This window comes from Egretta garzetta, unplaced genomic scaffold, assembly GCF_000687185.1.
Source record: "Egretta garzetta isolate BGI_Z169 unplaced genomic scaffold, ASM68718v1 scaffold163, whole genome shotgun sequence".
Taxonomy (NCBI): domain Eukaryota; kingdom Metazoa; phylum Chordata; class Aves; order Pelecaniformes; family Ardeidae; genus Egretta; species Egretta garzetta.
The window spans coordinates 3,391,752-3,416,292 of NW_009259308.1; the positions used below are offsets into that span (position 1 = coordinate 3,391,752).

A 24,541-nucleotide genomic window follows, 5' to 3' on the forward strand; every position below is an offset into this window, starting at 1 on the left:
CTGCCTCCAGCAGCGATGGCAAAAATCCACAAGAACAGTCCATTGGCGACGGTGCCTGTGGGTGATAACCTCACAGGGTAGAAACTGGTTTGCATTTAGCTTGGTTTTCCAGAGACATTTTGCTTACCTCACTAATTTGAGCTATGTTGGGATGAGGTGGTACCCCCCACATAAAGAGGGAGCGTGAAGTGGAAGCAGTGCTAAGTGCCACACTGCCGTGAGGCTCAGCATCCCTGTGGAAGATGAGGCGGCTATGGCACAGGGAGGGCTGCACCACCTTCTTCATGTGGCATGCTGCAGACCAGGTCACTGGTGGGTGTGAAAGCAAGCATAGAAAAAATTAATGCAGCCACATCCAGTTTATCAGTGCTGGGACCATTTTAGTTCCCTAATGGTTTTTAAAAATAATTGCATGATTCAGCAGTGAGAAAAGCCTTTCTGCCCAAGGAAACATGTGGCTGCACGTGGTTCGGATCGCTACAGTCAGCTTTGCCCCACGCTGCAGGACCACAAAGTCTAGGATTAGTTCATTAGTTCATCTGTCTAGGTTTGTGATACCCACGTACTTTGCAAGTGGATTTGCTTGCGTGAGCAAACTAGAAGAGTGTATGCACAGAAAAAGATGCTACTGACTTTCCACGTGACTTTAGTGTAACTGAGATATCTGAGACTGAACTGGCAGATTCCCACTGCTTCAGCTAATCCTAATTTGGTCCCACTACAAAGTCAGTAATATGTCTGTAGTAATAAACTTAACTACTTAGCTACAAGATCAAGGAGGTGTGAAGGACACTCATTTGATGAATTTGTTTTAAATTGCCGTCAAATAGTTGCGTGGGGACCTGCATATTTTGATGGGGAGACACTATATAAGATATCTAAAGATGCTAAAAATGTGGTTCTCGTCCATTTGCAGCTCCCAGCCCCACTACAGCTGTTCCTTACATGTCCGTGAAGTGCATCGATGTAAGAAAAAACCACCACAAATCCAAGTGGATGCTGCCCTGGGGATCCAACCACTGCGATAAGCTCAAGGACTTGGATGAGGCGGTGAGCAGGCAGATCGAAGCCAACGATATCGTGTTTGCTGTGCACGTTCCCCTTCCCAGCAAGGAGATGAGCCCCTGGTTCCAGTTCATGCTTTTCATCATGCAGCTGGACATCGCATTCAAGATGGACAACGACCTTAGTAAGTCCCTCTCCATCCTTTGTTAGATGCTGACTGTGGTCTAATTTCCCAATGTGTTTGTCTTAAAGTTGCTTTTTATCCTGTGCCATACGTTAACTGCTACAGTGCCTCTGTACAGCGAGGTGATACAGGAGCACGTTCTAAAGGTGGGAATTGGAAATGAGACATCTCGGTGCGTGTCATTACGGGGAGAGCTGTTCACGCTGCACTAGCGAGTAGCTAAGCAGGTGATGAGCAGGTTCCCTGTTTTAAAATACGTAGACCATCAGCAACTACACTCACTTAAATCCAGCAATTCGCTTTCACAGTATATGCTGCTGGGTTTCATACAGTTTTCCAAAATACTCCAGGATGCTGAGTGCACAGCAACAGCTTGCAGTTGAAAATACAGCCCTTTCATCCTGCTGCTGCATGTTCCCGTGCCGTCCCTTGTGCTGGCTATGCATGCACGTCCCTGGCCATGTGGCAAGCCGCATCGTGCAGCCTCCTCAGCAGAAACTCGAGTTTGGCTCGGAGAGCTTTCTGACCAGTCAGCAAGGTTGACTTGGTTGCTGCTGTACAAGATAGTGCCAGGGTCACCAGTGAAGATCTGCTGGAGTGGGTAAGGAGTGGGGATGTCCCTTCTGGAGGCAGCGCATCTGCCGGAGCAGAAGCATCACGTTGCTGTGCTCTAGTTTTGATATTTCAGCCTGTGTGGAGAGGTGGTGAAATGCAGAGTGTGAGAATTTTATTTTTTTTTAAATAAATGTCTCTGCCCCAAAAATCCTTTATGCAAAGGCTTGAACTGGTTACTAGTTTTACAGTGCTGAAGAGTTTAAGCCAGAATATTTTGCTCCATGTTTGCCCAATACTTTCGTGTGATGTTTCTAAACTGCAAGCCAAAGTACTTAGTTAATGAAATTATTGATCCATAAGGAGCTCGTAAGAAGGAATGCTCATGTCTGAGGTTTTAAACACGCGTGCTCCATTGGGCACCAGTTGCAGAAGAGTTTATGTTCATTTACTGAGGCTTTGTCATAATAATAATAATAACTTTTAACTTCTTCAGTTTGAGGTTGATTGTTGGTGAACTGAAATAGTTGCCCTACCTTCTTCCATCAAGCATTGTGAGAGATGGTTTTTTGCTAGGATTTGATACATGCAGATGGAAAGTACCTTCTGGCCTTGAAACTACAGTGGTGCAAACTAACTGGAGAACTGTATAGGTACAGGAGCCATGGAAGAAGCTGTCTTACGGGGATTCACCCTTAGTACCTGGAAGAAGACAAAATATTAGAAAAATCCCCAAAACAACCAAACCCCAAACTCAAAAATAACTGTAGAAAAATCTGCAAAATGATGTTGGGAGCAGCAAGGGCAAGACTGCTCTGCCCCTTACTGAAGGAAGAGTTGTATGTGTGTTTGCATGTTTTAAAGTGTTTGGGAAAAATCCCTCCCTCTAACAACTATAACCTAACAATAACTAAACCATTTACTTTTTAAACTGGTCTGCACTGGGGCTTTTGTAGCGCTTTCTCTGGCTGCAAGCCTGTCTGTTGATCTGGCTCTAGTGTTCACGTAACCGTGTGGTGGGATCGGCTCAGGGAGCAAATCTCTTTCAGAAGCTGGCTAGTGGGTTGGGGATGTGGACTAACAAATGCTGGTGCAGGGGGAGCTGGCAGCCTGCACCCCAGGGACTGCAGCCAGGTCACCGTGGATCTGCTGAAGCCTTCATGACAGCTTTAAGTTTCCTTTCCCACCTTGCCTGCGCAGCATGGACCTGTTCCTTCCTAGCCGTTTGATGTATCCTCATTAAGATGTGTTAAAAATGAGATTGTATAAAGCTTACATATGTATTCTTATCCCTGTAATTATCTCTACAAAGCTACTCTCTCTGGTTTTTAACTTCATTAAGGCCTCAATGACTTCAATAGATGATTGCGTTTAGAGAAATAACGCTTTGTTCCGAGGCTTTTCGAGTCAGACGGCTGAGCTGGAGTCAGTAACTGGCTGAGCACCTGGGAGCAGGTTGCCAAAATGCTAAACAAGCTTTTGACAGTAATTTCTCTTGTAAGTGCAGAGAGCCTTTTCTCATTATTTGTGCTGTTTGGTGACCAAGTCCTTCAAAGATGGGAACTTTTTTTTTTTTTTGAGATTTAAAAGCAGAAAATCTTGACTTGGGCCACCCCCTGGGTAATAAAAGCAAGGTTTGGGAGTGAGCTGTACCACTTCTGCAGCAGCAGCTGGGAAGGACTCGGTTTCTGGTCATTATCAGTTCAGTAGCTGCTGGTGGTTTTTGTTTATAAGAAGCATTTTGGAGATGAGGGACGTTAATACTTCCTATGGTGTGAGCTTACTTGGCACATCCTGGAGGTTTTCTTTCATTGACTGAAGAAAGTGTTTTAAAATGTTATTTTCCTACGCTTTGTGCCAAGCTGAAGGCAGATGTAAATTAAGTGTAAAATCCAAGAAACCAGTGAGTAAGACATCTCTTGCTTGCTAGATTGTGTCATAACAGATTAAATAAAAATAAATCTTGTTAACCCAAAACAATTGCATATGTGTCTTTGTATCTTGCTGCTAACTTTGCATTAGTGTTAAGAGCTTCATTGATCAGATGATTGGAATTAGCTCCTCAAAAGAGTCAGTGCTAAAGATGTAAAATAACCTCATCTCCTCTTTTAAACCAACAATTCAAGGTTCTTCTCTCAAGCTTTAATCTGAGACCTCAAAGACAGCAGTCACCCTGCTGAAGTTAATGCCAACAGGGGCTGGTGCCAAACCAGGGGTGGCTCCTGGAAGGCGTTGCAGCTGCTGAAGCCTCTGCCGGTCATCGTCGTAATGACTGTCTTGAAGCTGCCTCAGATCATCTAGGAAAGCAGCACTGCCTGGTAATGGAAAATGCTTTTATCCACCTGAAGAAGCCGGTTGCCTGTCTTCCTGAGGAAACACCCTGGTCTCCGGTGGCTTCCAAAACCCCACAACATGATCTGAAGATGTTAAAGTCCACATGAGGTGTGCTTGGCCACGCTCCCCTTCTTGGTCTTTACCAGGGATGCTGCTGAGCCACATCTCAAACTGTTTTCTCTGCAAAGGCACATGATTGTCCTCTTCCCCTGCAACCCCTGAGCAAGGCCATCGAACAAAAGCTTGCATCTGCTGCGAGTCTGTGGGCTCGGGTTTTCCAGGGGCGCTGGCTGCCACAGCCCTCCTGGGAGAGAAGGATGCTCCGGATCGGGGGCGGCGAGGCTGCCCGCAGGGAGACGTCAGGGTGACTCAGGGTCCTGAGGCAGGCGCTCCCCCTCACCTCCAGAGAGTCAGAGCCAGGCCTGTGTGTCAGCCCTCCCCGGCCAGCCAGCAAGGGTTTTCCCTGCGGCGGAGGGAAAGGGCAGCCCTGGCAAGGTGCCCCGGGGAGCGGGAGAGCTGCCCGCAGCCTTGCAGCAGCTGGGCATCCTGAAAGGCCCGTGGGGTTCTGCACCCTTCAGAGGAGGAACCAGCTTTAATCACATTTGCCTTGGGAACTTGCTCTGGACTTTCAAAACACAGGTGTTTAGAAATGGTTTTGAAATGCAGATGTTTAGAAGCTGAGCTACTTTCCCTCATGTTTACCCTTCACGGAATGCTGGGAGAGATTCTGACTTGCTGATTCTCTGAGGAAAAGGCTATTTCTGTGCCCAAGCTGTCCTTGTGCTTTTTTTGATGCATTGTGCATTCAACTATTTAAAAAACCCTTTCCAGAACAGGGAAAGGCAGAGAAATGAGACGAAGTTATCTTAAAACCACCTGTACCTCAACTGCAAAAGCTGCGATGGGAAAGCTTAGCACCTCTCACAAGGACAAGCAACGCCTGCAAGCAGGACCCGCTCCGGCTGTGGTGCCCAGTGCCCCGTTGGCAGGGGCTGCCCGAAGCCCTGTGGCACTCGCGGTGCTGCCTGACGCGGGGCAGCAGCCCCCGTGCGCAGCCATCCGTCCCTGCCATCCATCCGAGGGGCAGCCGGCCCCATCCCTGGGGGAGCAGCGGCCATCCTCTGGTTTCTAGCCCTAAGGTCTCCTGCATGCAAAAGGCTTCTTTTGAAGCTGAAGTGTCACTCTCTTACTGTGCAGTTCGGTCTGGGTTCCCATCGTTGGCTTTGAGGAACACCAGGCGCTTTCATGGGAGGGATGAAGGCTGTTCGGCTTCTTGAGGGCTGTTCTCCAAAACAGGAGCTGCCCTCAGAAGGGATGGTCCCTGCTCCCAGACAGGACGGGTGGCCAAGCCAGCTCCTGGAGCTGCCTCTCCTTCTCCTGTGCCTTTCTCCTGGGAGCATAGCAGCACTGCGACTGTCCACAGATGGGGTTGCTGGTAGCCAGTGAGCAAATCCCCTTTCCTTGGCAGGTTAGGCAGTCATCTCTCTGTTCCCCATGCATCAGATTCACTTGCAAAAATCATTTCTGTTTTGCTTTAGTTGTTGCTTGTTGGCACATCTCACTGCTGGGCTTTCATGGGCAGGATACCTCGGAGAAGGGTGGGAGGATGTGCTGTGAACTTGGAGGGAACTTATCTTTTGTGTGTGTTTTTTGTTATTTTATTTATTTTTTTGGGCTGGTCTGCTGCCATGGGTCTGGGCCATTATGCATTTGGCAAGCTGCGGTGTTCTTAACAGGGAACATCAGTCCTTCTCTCTGAGCTGCTTTGCAGCACGACTTTCTATGTGCCAAGAAATAATTTGCTGGTATCCATCCTTAGCTGGGGCAGGGCCCTGGAGGCTGCTTGCTCCCTGACTGCCACAGGCTTCAGGAGCCCCCAGAGCTGGACTCTTTCTGCCTCAGTTTCACCTCGTGGAAAAGTAAACCTGAAATTGCTTAATATCAAATTGATATCTAGGAATGCAGTGTCCCTGAGGAGTACAAAGTGATGGTTGCATGGCGCTGGGCATTGGATAATGACACCTGTATTTATCAGATGGCGTAATAGTATGGAGGGACCTTTATAAATTTTCAGTCTAAAAAAAAAAAACCCAACTTGTTTTCTTCTCTTTTTATATCTAGTGAACTTAAAATGTTAGTAAGTGAGAATGACTTCTGGTTTCTTTGCAGTTGGGAAGCAATTGTGCACAGTCGGATGGCTGAGCGCTGCAGACTCCTGTTCAAATTCATCCAATTTTGGTCTCCTTTGGTAGGTTTTGTAATTTTAGAGAGCTGGTGAAGCATGGAAGTGTAATGCAAATAATTCTAGCATTTCTTCTGTTTGCTTGCATATGCTTCTTCCCAGACAAGCTGTATTCGTATGCAGCTGGCACAGAGCCATCTTGTGAAACAACTTCTCTATTTTTAGACTGTTGTAATGTGAGTGAAGATATCCTCTGCTAATATCACACTATAGAGTGTATCATGGAAAAGATCTTGGGCACTGAACGTCTAGCAGTAAAATGCCAATCTGAAAAAAAAATATATTGATGGTGCTCGGAGCGTGACAGGGTACCGGGGAGATCTCGACGTAGGGGGGTCACAGCTCTGACCTGATTCAGAGCATCTCATAGCCCCGCGAATGAAGAGTCACTGGGAAAGCTCAGAGCTGGGAACCCCAGCAGGAGCATGTCTTCTCCTCGTTGGTCATCCCTGGAACACATAATCATCTAAACAAACCTGTCTTACTTATGTAGGGTTTTTAATATAATCCTATGATACCGGTGAGATTGTCACTCAGTGCTCAAGCTGCTAATACCAGATGGGAATTACCAGGCTCCAAATTATCTAAATGTTACCTACAAGGTCTGTGAAGGCAAGGTTAATCTGCAGCATGCCATGAAGAGGTGCTCTGACATGGTCCTTGTGAGATGGAGTTTCCTGGCATGGGCAGTTTCATCTCTTGGTGCTGAGTGAGACAGAAATTTCTACCTGCTTATTTCTACCTTTTATTGTTGGGAAATTCTGGAGAATCTTGATTAACTTGCATGGAGGAGCTGAATAATTGCTTTCTTCAAACATGTTAGCATCTGGAAGCTGAGCACAGGTTTCCAGTGGCTTTTTCTCTTCCTTACTTGCATGTATTCTTATTCTTCCGCTCTGGCTCAGCCTTGAATAATTAATACTCTGCTCTCTTTCAACATTTCTAGAAGTAAAAACTGGCTTGACTGTCAGTCTCTTGCCTCCTGTTCGCTCCTCCCATCCACTGTTTTGATGGTAAATAACGCTGTTTTAAAACACCTTTCTTTTATCTTGAAGCCAAGCAAGGTGGAACATCAGCTGCTGCTTCTCTCCTTCTTCCCCTCATGCACATAGGCCTGCACAGGCACGTACCCTACCCTTAGTATTCAGAGGGCTTCAGGAGTGTGAATGCCGTGCGCGAAAAGGGCACACACACCCCAAATTGTCTATTCACCATCTGACATTTTGGTATTGATGTGAATAAGTCACAAATCTTCTTAAAATTCACTTCTCTGCCAAACAGCATGTCACTGTCCTCCTTTGCTCCTCTCGGATGATGGGGACTGCTAATGAAAAGCTGAGAGTGGACTGGTGTAGGAGGATCAGTCTGCTGTGCTGGAATATATATATATGTATATATCTGTGTGTGTGTATATGTACATATATATGTGTTTTATGTTGACAGTCTTGAAGGGTCTTTGTACAAAACTCTGCTCTAATGGGAGATGTTACCCCGACGCAAAGCCTGGTGGAAATTCAGAGGGAGATTCTAATCCGTTGGTCTGGAAAGGCACATGCTGGTATATCTTCTGCCTTCTGGTTTTCATACTCGATGGCAGCAGCAACATTTGGATTGCAAAGATGAAATAATGAAAGCTGGTTTTGTTGGATTTAATCCCAAGCATTCCAGTTGGTTTTATGGCTACTGAAATGAAGTTTGTAGTTCTTTTTAGCTGGGCCAAGTTTAACCTTATGTTCCCATTTATCTGTTTTGCTGGTCTTCTAAATAGCGGATCTGAGATGGCAAATTCATGTTTCATGGAAACCTAACTAATGGCTGCAGTGGAAAGGAGCTCAATAGCAATCTGGACGGTATAGATCACATGTGCAAAAAAAAAAAAAAAAAAGCTCAGAAAAATCTTGATGCATCCACATTAAGGCATAACAGAGCCACCTCCAAACGCTGTATAAATAGCAAGTGTAAACCACAGATACCATCCACGCCCCTTCCCATCATTTTGGATGAGTATGCCACCTCATATTCCCAACAAAAATATAACTGAAAAAGATGACAAATATATGGGACACGCAGTGCTTGAAAGACTTATGCTTGCTTGTAGACAAGAAACAGCCTCCCTTCAGAATTATGAAGACCAGATTTTTTTTTTTCAGAGCTGAACTTCAAAGCCTGTGAAGCATTGATGTGTCTTTGCTGCCCATTCCCATGCACAGGCTGCTGCTGTGAGAGCAGGCAAGCCCTGCTGCCATCCAGACTGTTCCTGGGGAAAAGCTACAGGCACTGGCATCGCGTGCGCCTTCTGCGTCTTTGCAGGACAGAGCACATACGGTGTCTGCCTGTGTGGTGACGCAGCCCTGATGGAATTCGTGCATGTGTATGTGTGTGTGTGGGGGGGGGGTGTCTGAGCTTAGATCTGCAGAGGCATTTCTGACCTCCCGAGCTCAGGAGCGTGCCACAGCACGCTTCCAGGGAGCTTGCAAGCGTGAACTGTTTGCAGTGAGAGCATGGTACTTCAACACCGGCACGACAAGTGGTTCCGTAGCCATCTTCCAACACTTTTCTGACAGCGGTGGCTCTCGGAGCTTGGTGATCTATAAAAAAGAGGCTAGGGTTGTAGCACGCACATGCTCATTTCGGAATGTGTTCCTCTTTCAGCGCCTTCCCTGGGATCTCTGCCTCGTAAATAGGAGGATTTTACATCTGGTAGAGCTGGTACAGACTTGCCTGGGGCTTTTAAAGCGTCTTTATGTGTTGCTACTTGGCAGGCTTCAACTGTAACTCTCGATTTCATGAACTTGCTTGGTTATGGCACCTAAGGAAGTCTGTTCCAGCCCCATTTCCTTCTTGCAGCGATAACCTCTTGGCAGCATCCTAGCAAGAGCATATTTAAAAGCAGTTACACCCCATACTCCTATGGTGAACATGTCCAGGAGAGGATGAGCTGGCTGTTTCCACACAAATTTGATGTGGTGTCCTTACCTGGGCATATAAACTCTGTGTGCATTTACTGATGTGCAAGTTGGTGCATCTGTAAAGGCAGAAACAAGCCAGCGCTGCTGTAAGGGGTGTGCATGGAGGGGAGGGCTTCAAAAGTCTTACATAGAACAACTTAAGTTTAACCAAACATATAGAAAACATCAGCTCCATCCTCATTTCTGAGGTTATAGGCCAACCCTTTTTCTAGCAAGGCCAGCATAGCTAAACTCCAATTTTTTAATTTTCTTTTTAAAGAAACTTTGTGTGGTGTTTTCTTATTACTCTGGGAACCCTGGCTTGTCTTTTAAGAGCAGAGGATCCCAGGTATGGGCAATTATGAAGTGATTTGGACTTTTGGTGATGTGTTTTGACTTTCCCCTTTTTGTTTCTTTCATTTAAAATCTCTCTGGTAGAAAGCATCTCTGTTAAGGGGCATATTCTAGACATTTTTATTCAAGATGTTGGGCTTCAGTGTTTATGGACGGCAAACCTACAGCCAGAAGAAACCTAAGGTTATGTTGATAGGTGACTTCTGCTGTCATGTCTAAATGAACAAAATGTACCATTAGTTTATGGTTTCTCCTTTATACTGTTCATCTAACTGCATATACAGTGTATACAGTTGTGTGCTTCATCTGTTTTGTGGTTTTCTGGAACGGTGCTATTTCAATGTCAATTTAAAGCAAATACTATGATGCAACATAGTCACTTCCCAAAGTGGGAGGACCTATTGCATACCCTTGTGTTACCTGCAGAAAGTCTGTGTTGAAGCCTGTCTTCTTGTCCCTCCGCCAGCCCACGGTGAAGGGGCTGCTGGATGGCTTTCTGGCTTACTGCCTGTCTCTGGAGCTGTCTCGGTTCCAGTTTTATATGAATTATTGTTTCTAACGTTGTATGAATTAATAATGCTCTTCACCCACAACTGTAATGTAAGCTGTTAAGTCATGATACGTTAGGAAGATACCAGACCTTTATGACCAGTAAAAGTTCTTTTTTCTCTACTAGAGAGGAGATAAATATTTTGAAAAGGGTAATTTGATCTGTATCATTCGGAATGGAAAAATTTCCGTTCCCCTCCATAGCTGCGTGCCTCTTGATGTCCTTTCAGTGTCTAGAGGCTCTGTACCATTCCTCTCTAACAAGCCTGATGTTTCCTTACTCTTGCAGAAGAAAACGCAGAAATTACCCTGGATGTCTCATTAGCATATCGCGATGACTTGTTTGATGATTGGAAAGAAATAGCACACGCAATAGAGATCAGGAAGCTGAAATGCACCTTTGGCTCACCAAAAGTAAGGTGTTCTGATGACTCTGGAGGTGGGGAGGGGTGGGAGCGTGGTGGGAGTTGTCCTCTTCCTTTCCTTCATGGTACTTCCTAGAAGCTCTGAGTTGTTCCATCGTTACTTTCAAATGTCAGCCTTCTCTTGGCTCAAAATCTTTGAACACCTGATGAGCTCCATGTGCAAGTAGTTCTGTTTGGTGACATGAGAAAAGGGGATAAAGTCGAAGGTAGACTTAAAACTGTAAGGAAGAAAAGGCGTGAGGTCAACAAACAGTTCCAGGTGCAAGCAGAATCGTCCTCTGCAGTTGTGATCGGGCTGGAACTTGAATGCTTTGAGATCTGTATGTGCCAGACTGTCCTAGAGAACTTGCACCTTTCAATCTTGTGCTTCTGTGATGGACAAAACCTTGTTCTTCAGGAGTGGTGAGGAAATAGCCCACCAGGGACACTGCAGCACTCAAAGAACCTGTAGAGGTGGGGCAAGTGTTTCTTAAAATAAATTCTTAATGCCTCAAGCTACAGAGCTTAGGAGCAGAGATCACAGCTAGCAGTTGAGAACAGAGCATCTTGTTCAAATAAAGATGTTTCTTTTTGTGCTGCAGACTGTAATTCCTGTGCTTAAATTAATCTGGTGTCTCTTTACCATATTTTTCAGCTCTGTGTCTTGTTCTCCCATTTCACAGTCCCTTTCAGCAACCCACTTACGTGTCTGGTAACACCTGTACTCTTTCATACAGCCACATCTATGCAGTAAATACATACAAGGTACAGAGGAGAGTATTGCTAATAAGACAGGACTTAAGGAACTCCACATCAAGACATGTGTGAGAGGGTTGCATATTTCGTTTTGGCTTAGGTTGTGCTTGCTGAGGGAGGAAGCTTGGATCCCAGAGCTCCTTTGACTCTAAATACATTTAAGAGCCTGAGATGTGAACCTGCTTGAGGTTAAACGCTAGTGACTCAATGACCCAAATCAATCGGAAACTTAAGCAAAAATGTCTCCAAACTGCTGATGTTCTCCAAACGTGCACAGACACCCCAGGCAAAGTTTGGAATTAGCAAATAGGCTCTTGGTGCTAGCAATGGTCCCAGCTATGTTCAGCATTAGGGCTTTTGCAGACCCTCACCATGGAAGGTGTGCTGGTCCATCCGAGGCTGACCTCTGTCTTGCTGCTCTGTGCCCTTTTGCTAGACCCTGGAGTCTGAAGGCCGTCATTACGACTGCGACTTCCTTCCCTTCATGGAGATCGGCAGCGTGGCTCACAAGTACTACCTCATCAACATCCGTCTCCCCGTGAACGAGAGGAAGGGCATTAACGTGGGCATTGGGGAAATCAAGGATATCCGCCTCGTGGTAAGTGTCCATCTTGCTTCTGTCCACGCTCACTGCCTCCCAGGAGAGCGGCTGTGCCCTGCAGTGCTGCGGTCAGCAAGGGCATCATCTCCCCTGGGGCTGCTGCAGCTGTTTTCTTGATCTCCTTTTTAATCCACAGCAAACATCCTACTCTTCATCACAGATGGCTCCTGCCTGCAGATTTGCCTTTCTCCCTTCCTGAGGGATGCCCTCTTTGACTGCTCTCTTCTGAGGAGCCCCAAGCCTTGAGCAGTGCTACTCTCCCGCACTGCCTGGTGACCACCTCCAGAGCTGGGCTCTTCCCACGGCTCCGAGAGCTCCCCTCTGTCCTCTCCTTCTTGCCACAGTCTGGCTCAGGCGCAGAGTTCTCCACCTGATTAAGCCTCTTGTGGATAGGAGCTAAGGAGGAACAGACAGCAGGGTTCAGGGGGGGAACCTGGTCTGTCTTGGAGTTGGCCATTGCCATGCAGATGTTTGGGAAGGCTGTCACCTATCCCTGCTTCTGCTCCCTTGAGGCTTGGTGGCCATGGGTGCTTTTCCCAGCTGGAAAACCTCTCACCACTGTCCCTCTCAGCAGAAGCAGTAAGCCAGCCAGCCGTGGTGGATGCAGATGGTGGTGGGAGGGTGTGTGTCTGGAGAAATGCATTAATTTGGCTGATGCATTTCCCACCAGCGGTGACTTTGCTTCGTGAGTATCTTGTTACGTGCCTGAGAGCGATTCAGAGAGTTTTTTCCACGCTGTGTCAGAGTGCCCCTCTCTTGACTGCTCTGTCTACCTCGCAGTGGAAGCTGTGTGTGTTGGCATTTGTTTTGGGGACTTTTGAAGCCTCCTCAGCTGGCCTGCGTGCTAAGTAGGGCACCTGCTCCCTTTCCTGTGTTGGGCAAACCACATCTTTCAAAGAGTAGTTGCATCTATGTGAGCTTACATGTACTGCCATGTACATGCCTCTCCTGTCAGCTCCTGTAAGGAAAAGCATGGAGTAATGATGTTAAACCCTGTACAGCTGCTGCATTCCACTTTGGTTTTCCTCAGGGCATCCATCAAAACGGAGGCTTTACAAAAGTGTGGTTTGCCATGAAGACCTTCCTCACACCCAGCATTTTAATTATCATGGTCTGGTACTGGAGACGGATCACACTGATGACACGCGCTCCCGTCCTGCTGGAGAAGTGAGTAGGGGCTTGCGTGCTGGGTAAGGTCACCCTCAAGCAAGAGGACACTGACCGAGGTGGTCACGGCTCCCAGGCAGAGCCCATGTTTGGGGAGACAGGGATGGTCTCTTCTCTGTCCCCTCCCTCTACCTAGGCACACTGGGAGCAGGACACATCCACAGCTTCTCTTTTCTTTCCCATTAAACCCATAGAGAATGAGTAGCTGCGTTTGTCCACGGCTGCTCGGAGAGGCCTAGCCCCAGAGGGTTTGCTGGCAGGAGGTGACACCCCACTGCCACTGCCCAAACAGTGCCAGATTTTCTTCTCTTGCTCTTCATGCAGAGCTTTGGCTTCTGGGACTCTGTGTCCTTGCCTTGCAAGCTAGAAAGAGATGGTGTTTCTGCCTTTCCAGGGTCATCTTTGCTTTGGGAATTTCCATGACGTTCATTAACATCCCTGTGGAGTGGTTTTCCATTGGATTTGACTGGACTTGGATGTTGCTCTTTGGAGACATTCGACAAGGCATTTTCTATGCTATGCTCCTGTCGTTTTGGATCATCTTCTGTGGAGAGCACATGATGGTGGGTATGAAACAGAAGGGAAGGTGGTTTCCAGCCCCACTTGCAAAGATACCTGGCCACTCCCTTGTACTTCTTGAGCGTTGGAAACAATGTTGTGGGGACTTGCTCCAGGTGAGAGGACTTTGGGCTAGCTTGCTTTTCCTTTTTCTCCTCCTCCCCACCTCTTGACCCTCCAATTAGGACCAGAATGAGCGGAATCGTCTGTCGGGATACTGGAAGCAGGTTGGACCCATAGCTGTTGGCTCCTTCTGCCTCTTCATCTTTGACATGTGCGAGAGGTAGGTGCAGCGCTGCTCCTGGGGCCAGCCTTCCCTGTGCACCTCCTGCAGCAGGCACCAGCGGTTTAACCCCCGTGGCTGGGTGCATGGCCCCATCTCATGAAGTGAGGAGAGGCTCCCGTGAGCACACTGAAGCGTGCTGGTGTGTTTTCCAGCAGAGTATCTTGTCCCACAGGGACAAGTGTAAAGAAACGCTTCCCACCTTGTCTCCTCCTCGCCTACAAGGGAAAGCGGCGTGACCGGCTCTTTCCGGGCGGCAGGGGCTTTTTTTTTCCAGGGCTTTCCGAGCTTGTTGGCTTCTGCAGCAGCTCTGTGTTTTCTCTCCTCTTTGCAGGGGAGTGCAGCTGAAGAACCCATTCTACAGCATCTGGACCACTGAAGTTGGCACGGAGCTGGCTGTATCCTTCCACCAGGCTCAGGGCAGGCTCCTGTGTCGGTAGGAAAGGGAGGTGTGGGGAAACCCTCCTCCTTTGGCAGGCGGGGGCTGTGAGGTGGGACTCGGGTGCTGCGGGAAATGCTGGTGGTGTTTGGAAGAAGCGGTCCTGGCAGGTTTGGTGCTGGGTACTTCCAGGGACTGGTGCTGTGCCCGGGGAAGTCACTGGAGAACTGAACTTCTCAAGATGTCTGAGATTTGGGGGGAACCACAGGGGATTTAGGTCCTGGGTGTCATCACGATAACCCACTCTGCTTCCTCCCCCAGCCCCAGCTGCGATGGCATCTGCTCCAGGGTGCTCCCTTTGCTGCTATTCCTCAGGCACGCATTGCTGAGGCATTTCCACGAATTGCCCTTTCAGGCCCTGCTGGAAGGGCTTGCTTTCACTGCCGTTAATACGGATTACTGGGCTGAGATAAACTAACATGGTTAGTCCCCCTTCTGTGGCATCCAGCCCTCTTGCAGGAGCCTCTCTGAACTTTGTGCTGGTAGGCAACAGCTTCCCAAATCTCCTCTGCAGATTTCGAACAGGCAGGTGTTTCTGTGTGTTACCCCTCCTCGCTGCCGTGCCGAGCGCTGGGGGACATCGGAGCCCGTGCTCCCCACCAAGCTGGGGTCTCACCCAGCGCTGCCTCACTCACGGGCAGGCTGCGATCCTGAGTGATTGCTGTCTGCTGGAAGTTTAATTATGATCTGTGGGTTGATATAAGTGAATAAGTGAATTGCCTGAATAATGTTTTCTATTATTTCTGTTTATCTCATACCATTTTCTCTTAACTTGCGCTGCCCAGATGGCCTTTATTATAGTCGCGGGAATCTGCTTGTGTCTCTATTTTCTCTTCCTGTGTTTTATGGTCTTCCAAGTGTTCAGAAACATCAGTGGAAAGCAGTCAAGCCTCCCCGCCATGAGCAAGGCTCGCCGCCTTCATTACGAGGTAACGTCCCTTCTTGTTGCACAGATTCTTTATTTTTAAAACACATTTTTGACCTTAAAGTCTATACCTTCTCTATCCATATAGTCCTGAACTGGAAGATCTGATCTGTATTGGCTTTCTTGTGTTACTCAAATCCCCTAAATGCCTTTTCGTTTGACTGTTGTGAAGTTTATTCTTTATTTGGGTCTTTAGTCCCAATGAAGTATTTTAAACTATTGGGAGGGTATGTGAGCTAGCGCTCTTTTTCTCTGAGTAGTTGCTACCTCCTAGCTTGCTGACGTGTTGGATGATAGAAGACAATTGGCCAAACTACCATTTCAATTACTGTGGCGTGTAAGCCCACCAGCTCCCTGTACCTCCCTTTCCCCTTCTGTAACGTTAATGATGGTGCGTAATGGAAAGTTGCTAAGACCACCCTGGTTTTCCATGGCATGAATTCAGATTTTGGGGGGTTGTCTTTTCCTAACCAAGTTGCAGGAGGGAAACTGTCCTGCCAAGATCAAAATGCGGCATGTTCAGCTCATTATCCCCGTTTTTAGCCTGTGATTTTGTATATTGTTTCTGTCCCAGCTGTCTTTATCTGCTGCAAAACACAACGAGTTCGCTTTAAGTGCTTCAGCTGAGAGTGCCTGTTGTTTCCATGGGCGTGTAAATATTTATCACCAATGTTGTTCTGTTATGGTCGCTTCTGATTTAAACAGGCCAGTTATCACCCATCAGAAATACACATAAAAATTAGAAAATCCAACCTGAGAGAATTTGAATAAGATTTTGAATATTTTTTCCATCTTTCCTTTTAGCAAGAGGCACAAGACTTCAGTTCCTATTGTAGAGCTGCTGCAGCCGTGCTCTACATACAAACATCTAGCAAGCATGAATCTGGTCTGGAAGAGTTAAATTAATAGTCACTTGTCGCAGTGTGGCACAGTAATTACGTGCACGCTGACATTTCCACCAAAATTCCAGAAACAGGTTAAAAAAAACAACATGCACGCACAGAAACAAAACCAAAAGAATTTGTAAGTAAAAAAGTAAAACTAGTGAAAGCAGCAAGTATGGTGTGCAGTCAGATTCCCAACCAAGTGACCTTGCGCCATGGTTTGTCTTATAATCTACATTCTTCTGTAATAGCCAGCATAGTTTTGACAGGCGTTGAGAATTGCTGCAGTTTCCAGCCAGACAGACCATGGAGGTGAGGATTAGTCTGGTTATCGGTTTCCACACTGTAGAAACACCGGCTCATCTTGGTAAGCCATGCGAGCTCTCCACAGATGTTTGTTTAAGAAAAGCTGTGAGCTATCAGGCTGGCTGGTGGATGAAACCCATGGCTCATACTGACATGCCTCCTCTTCCACGTTAACTCCTGGTAAATCAGTCACAAAAGCAAATGTAATGGAAAGCAAGAGCTGTCCAGACATGCACAGCCCGCTCAGAGCATCCGGGAGGAATGCAGACGTGTGGGGAGCGGAGAATATGGGCTGTCGTGAACACGGCACACAGGAGTGGGTGGAGGTTGTTTTGCTTTGGGGTTTCGTGGGTTGGACCCTTTTTTTTCTTTGCTTTTTTTTTTTTGCTTATACTTGTGTTTTGTATATGCTAAAAACAAAAGTGGGTTTTGTGGATTCTGTTAATGTGACCAGTGACATTTCTCTCTAAATAGGGGCTGATTTTTAGGTTCAAGTTCCTGATGCTTATTACCCTGGCTTGTGCAGCGATGACGGTCATCTTCTTCATCGTGAGCCAGGTGGGTGACAAAACTCGGCTCCGTCTGAGAACATCAGCCCCCAATTCCATTCCCCAGCCGCTAATGAGATTGGCTCACTTGCTGTTCAGACAAGGCATGCCTGTTATAAGCAGACTTGATAATAAGTTGACTTTTAAGAAGTTGTTTTAATTTATTTGAAGCACTGCCATAAAATTGCTTAGGCTGAAGCCTTCAACAAAGGCCTTTGGCTCACGGTAGAGTTTGGGGCTGTGATGTTTGAAACTGCAGCCAACACAGTTTAGTCATTTCTGAGAACCCAGCAAGAGGAAAATCTTCTCTTCGCGTTGAAAAAATTCAGTGGCTTTGTATGCCCACAGAGAAAAAGCAGAATTCAGTCTTCCCCGGGCTGACTTTGCAACCCTGCTGTTTTCAACAGTATCTATACCTATTTATTCTGAGCTCCGATGCAGTCTGATGAGCTTACATCGCTACTTAAATGTACTTTGATGTTGACTCCAAGTGACTTTTAAGATTGCACCTGTTTCAGAGATGTCATTTCTGGTTGTTCCTAAGCATAGGCAGCTTGTAGCTTCAGAAGAGCCACGGGTACAGGCTCGCAAGTCCAGTATTGCAGAATTACTAGTGCAGGAGCCGTTTCTCCCTCACCGCACCACTTATGCTTTGGGGTGCGTGGTGGGTCCCAGTGCAAAATACAGCAGCAGATGATTTTGCTTTCAAAAATCTCTTCGTTGAAGCAATGGTTTGGGAAATGCCACTTGGCAATTTGATTCATCATTGAGTGCTGATGACCGTAACCATCGCTGCATATGGGCATAATGCAGTCTTGTTCAGCTGCTCTTTTCCAGCTAGTTTAGCTTTTGCCTTTCCCACTTATGTCTTTTTCTTTAATGGAGAGACAATGTTTCTGTGTGAACAGTCTGCATATCTTCAAGTAATATTAATATTGATGATTTGAGTAATATTAATATTGATGATATTTTCATAAATCTTGACAAATCTCCACGTGTCTAAGGCTGATGCTGTCAGCCCAGGCCCCTCTCGTAAGACAGAAGCAGCAAGCAGGCATTCAGCACATTAGCTCTTCGCATTATTCATGCTGGTTTTCCTTCTGTAAAAGGTCTATTTATAGAAGTCTAATGTTTTCAGATGTAACTAGCTGTCTCCTAGGTACTGCCCTTTATGTGGCAATCTCTGCTGAACGCATCAGTTATGGCAGGAATATGTCGCAGAATACGAGAGATTTTGTCACCTTTAAGAATGATAAATCAAAGTTAAAGAAATCCTGATGCAATCATTTTGTAAGGACCATTTTTTTTTCCTGCAGATTAAGGCTAAAGAGGAGAATCCTAGCCTGACTTCTGCTCGCTGCATCTGTTATACTCCCGTTTACTCGATCCTGTGGAATTGACGCTGTTCTTATTGATTTACTCCAAGTTAATGCTTTAGGGGGTCACTTCTGTATTTTTGTAGGATTTGGCCTTACTGACTGGCCCATGCGTGTCTGCTTTCTCCTGGACAGGTGACCGAAGGCCACTGGAAGTGGGGGGACATCACGATACAAGCAAACAGCGCCTTCTTCACCGGCATCTACGGGATGTGGAACCTCTACGTCTTTGCCCTGATGTTCCTGTATGCACCGTCGCACAAGAATTATGGTGAAGACCACTCGAACGGTAAGTGCCTCTGAATTATCTGAAGCCTGTCACGGCAAGAAAGCGATGTAAAGTGGGTGATACCTTTCGTGCATTTTTTTTGGACCAAAGTACACGTTCAGCACACTGAAATGTTATGCAAATGATGGTTTGTTTTTTTCCTAGCAGGCATTTTGATTAATTACTAGGTTAGACAGGTTTGAGTATTTAGCCAAGGCTGTCTTAAAACCTTCTAGATGTTTTTTGTACTTTTTAGGATTGCCCAGCTGTAACTGTGTAGCTCAAATGGAGGGACAAGGAAAGGAGAAAACAGAAACCTGGGCACGTGGAGAATGGCAGTGCTGTTGGTTTCCTTTATCAGTGTCTTCAGTAGCACAGAAATAGTCTTTTACTGATATGCTTGTATTTAAATGACTGTCAATAAAAGCATTTATAGAAGTGTTGCATGGTTCATAGCTCAGGTAGAGCCTGAGAGCCTGGAGGGAACAAACCGCATCTTTTGCTTTCTAATTGTCAAATATTTTATTGTGAGACCAGGCTAACAGAGGAACTTTGTTTCTCAGGTGACCTGGGAGTAAACAGCGGGGAAGAGCTTCAGCTCACCACCACCATCACCCATGTGGACAGGCCGATGGAGGTCTATAAGCTGGCTCGCAAGGAGGCTCAGGCGTAATGCTGAGGTGGCCTCAGCTGGGACCCAGAGCGGGGTGGAGAGCAGAGGACAACACAACGCCCTCCGGGAGGAGATCTCTCTGACCTAACTTGCTTCTCGAGCACCCCGTATCTAGTGTATTTTCACAGAGCAGTGACACTGAGCAGAACATTTGTAAACTCTTTAATATGGTGTAGTTATTTCTGGGGGGAGGGATATGTATATTGTGTTACACTCAAGCACGTAAAAACCTGCTAGAAAAGCATTAAGGTTGCAAAGTCGCAGATTCAGAAGGTAGGAAGGGGCAGAGCTGTCGTGGGGCAGTTTGTATTTGGCTACCGTGTGCCTGTGCATAAAGGTGGTGCAGGGAGCTCAGTTGGTGAGCACGAGTTCAGTACTTCGAGTTTTCTTCTTGTGTGCAACTTTAAACAAGGTGCTGGTCGGGGGGGGCGAAGGGGCAGAACTAAAGCCTCATTTTAAAACCATTTAATGACACCATCTATAGTTGTATTGAACCTTAGCTGAGGTCTTTAGTACAGCCCTGCAATTCTGCAGCAAGCCTCTGTCACTTGAATGAAACGCAGCTGGGGAAGGAGTAGGCTGTTTGTAATATGTAAGATTTTAGTAGAAGCAGCAATGTGCTTTCTCAGTAGGTTTTGCAGCTATTTGTTAAATATAAGGGAATGTAAAAACTGGATGCCTGAACTGAGTTGCAGGAGAAAGGATTGCTCCTGTCCCAAAGTTCCCAGGGATACTGGTCCCACAGCCAGCTTCTGCCTATTCTCAGCCCCTTTAGCTTCCCTTGGTTTTCTTCTCCTCCTCCATCTTGTTTGTTACGGCTCCTTCATTTTTATGCTGCTTACGTGCCATGGGGAGAAGAGAAAAGCCACAGGAGGGTCGGTGCATTCCCTGTTCCCATGCTTGTGAGCTGGGCAGAGGACGCTGGGCAATCCTGCTCCTCCTTGCACTGCCAGGACGGAGCACGCTTGGCAGAGCTGGATTCTTCCAGGGATTATCAGACTTGTAAAAATCCGCTTGTCACGCGCTAATGCGGGTATTTGCTTTTCAGAGCAAAAGCAGAGGATGAGGTTTGCTCACCCCCATGCTATGCCTGGGAGGGTCTGGCTGTGACACTGTTGGCAGTGCAAGGGGACTGGGAACTGATCTTGGGTGGAGCCTTAAACTGGACTGTGCTGGGGACCAGTTAAGAGAAGTGTTAATGGCATGTAAAAAAAAGGAAAGAAGCATGGCCAGAAGGGTCTGTGCTGCTCAGGGCAGACCTTCCAGGGCCTGGAGGATCTAGAGGGCCTTGTTATCTGGCACTAGTAAGCATCTGTGTTAACTGCTAGTGACATGTAACTCAACCTCCCAGCTTTGTCCCTAAAAGATAAGAATCTGCTACTGCAGTCAGAGATTAGGGAGAGAGGGGAAGCTTCCAAAGCTGCTGACAGGCAGTGATTGCGGGTACCAGTAGAAGCACTGTCCTGGAAAAAGGGACATGTTGTTCTTGGATTCTTAAAACTTCTGAAATTACACATCAATTGTTAGAGTATTAAGGCTGCAAAATGAAAGTATAATTGGGAAATACCAGAAGTGAAATCACCTATGAAACCTTACTCTGTCTCTAGCCAATGTACGCGTTACGACATGCGATTAAAGCCCATTGTGTGCTGGCTTTTCTGTCACGTTGGGGTTTGTATGTGGGTTCGGGGCTCTGGGCAGAAGGTGAGGCTATGCATCTAGGGCACTGGTTTGCACCAGGAGGTGCTGATTCATCACGATTCCCACCCCAGCAAACAGCTTGTACTCGGTTGTGCCCGTCCCTGGCTGCCCCGTGCACCGCGGTGCACCCACCCCGCTGTTTGCACGGGGCTGCAGCTCCAGGGAGGCAGCTCAGCTCAGCTCTAACCATCCCTGTCACCGTTTCAAGCATGTTAGTAACCAAATACAGCACCAACTTCCCTTGCCTTTTGCTTTCCCTCCCCCATATTTCTTAGACAAGTCAATGCTTCAGATGGGGTGAGGTGTTCAAATAATTCCTTATTTTCCTGATCCACCAGGGAATGGGGCCAGAAGTTGACACCCCCTTGGCTGCATGCAGGGCCCACTGGGCACCCCATCTCCTCACCAGCCTTTCCCAAGAAGGAATTTCTCATTGGGGCTGCTGACCGCCAAACGAATTGCACCGGGAGGTGCTGGGCTGTTACAATCCCAGTAAGAACAGCACTCTGTAAAGCATCATTTAAAATACCATTTATTAAGAGCTCAACACTAATGAAGAAAGGGAGGGAAGCGTAGGTAATCTTGCATCCTTTTGGTTGCTGGGAACCCCAAGTTGTGCACCATCAAACGGGTCTCTGATTAGGGTGCAGCATGCCAGGCAGACCCCATCTGCAGAAAGGCTGGTCCATTTTTGTTAATTGGAGCTATTATTGGATTTTCTTAAAAGAAAGCAATTCTCTTCATTGTTCTGTTTGCCCTCACCGGGATCCCCAGCTCCCCCTGCCCTGCCCCTGCAGCATCTCAGCCAGGACACAGGGTCAGAGCAGAGGAACGCCGGATGCATCGCTCCGGGTGAGTCCCTTGTGTGCTGTTATGTCCGAGCGTGTGAAGTAACTGTAGCACAGAAAAAGTCCTGAACACTACTTAAGGAGGTAGCTCTGGGTGATTTTGGATACTTGAACTGGAACATGAATAATTTTTTATGAGTTTGGGGTTGTTTTATTTTGTAAAGCAGGATGACAATGCCTCTGTACTGAAAGGGAATGTGGTTTAAAAGGAAAAGAAAAAGGAGGGGGGGACATTTTATTGTATGTGTAATAAGTGCTGGGACTGTACGTTCAACACAGATGGCAAAATGTAACTTGTAAGCAATTCACATAAGGAAAATAAGTGCTAGTAGGTCCAAGCACTGTTCCTACTTGCAGCAGTTGTTCTATTACAAAGCTAATTAACTTAACGCACATCATTGTAACTCCAGCATGTTCCTGGCTGAGCGCTCGACTTTGCGACTTTAACATCCTTTTTATGTTGGGTTCTTACGTGATATTTATGTTGTTCCAATAGATGTGTCCATGGTTTCTTTTACAACTTAGTATAGCGTCGCATTTTGTAAAGGCTCCTTACAAATGGGGAATTGCAGCTTTAAAACCAAATTTTGTGTCAAACACTAACAATTTGTTTACGGGGCGCGTGTATGTGTGTGTGCGCGTGTGTGTGGGTTTTTTTATTTCTTAATTCCTAAGCCCTACTCATATGTCTCAGAAAATAGTCCCTGGGTCTTATTAAAATATATCCTTTTTTGTTTAGTTTGAGTTCAGTTTTTACAGAATGCTTTAAGCAACCTGGAAAACGTGTAGTTTTGTTAATTTAAATAAAATATACAATATTGTGGATTTGTCATCGGCCTGGTTCACTCACTGAGAAAACCTAGCTCTTCTGCTGTGACCTTGTTTGCTTTTATTTGGTCTTTTACTCCAGGCAGTTGCAAGTGGCACAACTTGTTGCTGGGGAAAACAGTTGACTTGCTCGGACAATTTTCTCCCACATCTCTCCAAATGCTTCGCGCTGCAGAAACACTTCCATGCTAATGGCTTTTTGACCTTTAAAACCTTTGCTTTAGGACTAAGTGTCAGCAGAGCTGTTTCTGCCTTGTCTCTGAAGCATCGGTTGCAGCTCCTGCCGCAGAAGTTACAGCTCCCCTCGCACACAGGACCAGGGTGTTGATCCCCTCCTTGCCCCGGGCAGATGAAGTGTGCTCCCATGGCAAGGCACAACCATTGGGTTTTCCTTTGGGGTCTGTCCCCTGGACCTGCCTGTCCCTGCTTGCCAGTCCTGGAGTTGTCACAGCTTTGCTGTGAACTTTGCATGTTGGCTATCAGCCCACCGTGATGTCAAGATTTGGACATCCTCCATCTGCTGCCGTATTCGAAGGTGCTGCTGGGAGCCCACTCTCCCCCGCGTTGTCTTTCTGTCTATAATCCAGGAAAGAAACCAAAAGGTTTCCCAGGACTTGTGCTTAAGGACTAATGGAAAATTTGATAACAACAGATTAACTTCAATATCAACAGCCCGAAGTTCCCATTGTAATAGGGGTTGCCTTGATAAAATGGCACATGGGAGGGGAACCGAGCTGCTGAGTTTTAGGGAGAGCCTGGGGCTCCGTTTCTGCTGCAGCCTGCGTCGGCTACAGCTTTTCTGCCGCGACGAGGAACTAGGGCTGCTCAAAGACAAACTAGAGGCAGTACAGCACGTTCAGGATCTAATGAATTTCAAAAAGGCAAATTCATGAATTTTAAATAACTGTAAAACCACTGCCACCTTCCCACATGGCTTCTCTTCCCAGGTTTCTTACTTGGGCTCTGTGCTGGCTGGGGCTCAGCCCTGCCCTGGCAGGCCTTTGCTGCCCTCTGCTGCCAGCGGAACCTGCCTTCATCCAGATTTAGAAAAACAAACAAAAAAAACCCAATTAAAAAAATCTCTCACCTCTAAAAATGTGGGAAATTTGCTTCTGTGTAGAAATTCCTATTACCTGCAAAGTGCTGCTTGGGGTCAGAGCTGTCCCAGGAGCTTTGTGCTTCTGTGCTGCTGGGCAGGGACACGGTGAGAACTGGAGGGGAATGGGAAAAACTACCTGAGAGGTTTTTTAAGAGGCTATATGGTGTTGCTATGAGCAGCCAAAATGGGTTGCGATAGACCTTTGTGGGTGAGCTGGGGATGACAGTTCTTGAGGTCAGCAAATGGTCTTTGATTGGAACAGTTTGACTGTTTTTCTCATGAGACCGCTTTCTGCATTTTCTTAGGAGAAGTCTAGGACCAGAGTCTCTTTCTGCTCTTAAAACTGGTTTGTGACTGAAGAGCAAAGCAAGAAGCTGCAGCAGACTCCAGTGCAGCCTTGTCTGCCGTTCCTTTGCTCCCAGTTGCACTGGTGCAAGGTGAGGTGTGAGGGCTGGGCTGATCTGCCTTAAAACAGAAACCTCAGCGTGGGGTGACAGCGATGCCCCGAGCTCCCTTTGCTCCTTCCCTCCTGGGGGACTCATCAACAGCAAAGGAGCCACAAGAAGTCTGTACTGTGATACATGCAGTGATGTTCTGGGAGGCACTGGGGGAACTGGGCTTGTGACCCCGATGCCCATCCCTCTGAAAGGGGACATTAGATCTAGGAAAGGCCCAGGGAAGGGTGACAAAAATGACTGAAGGTTATATG

The 24,541-nt window shown here is 46.9% G+C and overlaps 1 protein-coding gene across 1 annotated transcript in view; it reads left to right on the forward strand.

Annotated features, from left to right (window-relative positions):
• Positions 1-19,741, forward strand: part of WLS (Wnt ligand secretion mediator) — a 35,701-nt gene extending 15,960 nt beyond the window's left edge. The window contains exons 2-12 of the mRNA XM_009636154.2: positions 917-1,189; positions 10,458-10,582; positions 11,765-11,926; positions 12,960-13,096; positions 13,491-13,659; positions 13,840-13,937; positions 14,272-14,335; positions 15,162-15,305; positions 16,966-17,049; positions 18,551-18,704; positions 19,247-19,741. Coding sequence (XP_009634449.1) covers positions 917-1,189; positions 10,458-10,582; positions 11,765-11,926; positions 12,960-13,096; positions 13,491-13,659; positions 13,840-13,937; positions 14,272-14,335; positions 15,162-15,305; positions 16,966-17,049; positions 18,551-18,704; positions 19,247-19,356 — 1,520 coding nt within the window. The 3' untranslated portion in view covers positions 19,357-19,741. The remainder of the gene's footprint in view (positions 1-916; positions 1,190-10,457; positions 10,583-11,764; positions 11,927-12,959; positions 13,097-13,490; positions 13,660-13,839; positions 13,938-14,271; positions 14,336-15,161; positions 15,306-16,965; positions 17,050-18,550; positions 18,705-19,246) is intronic.
• The last annotated feature ends 4,800 nt before the right edge of the window (positions 19,742-24,541 follow it).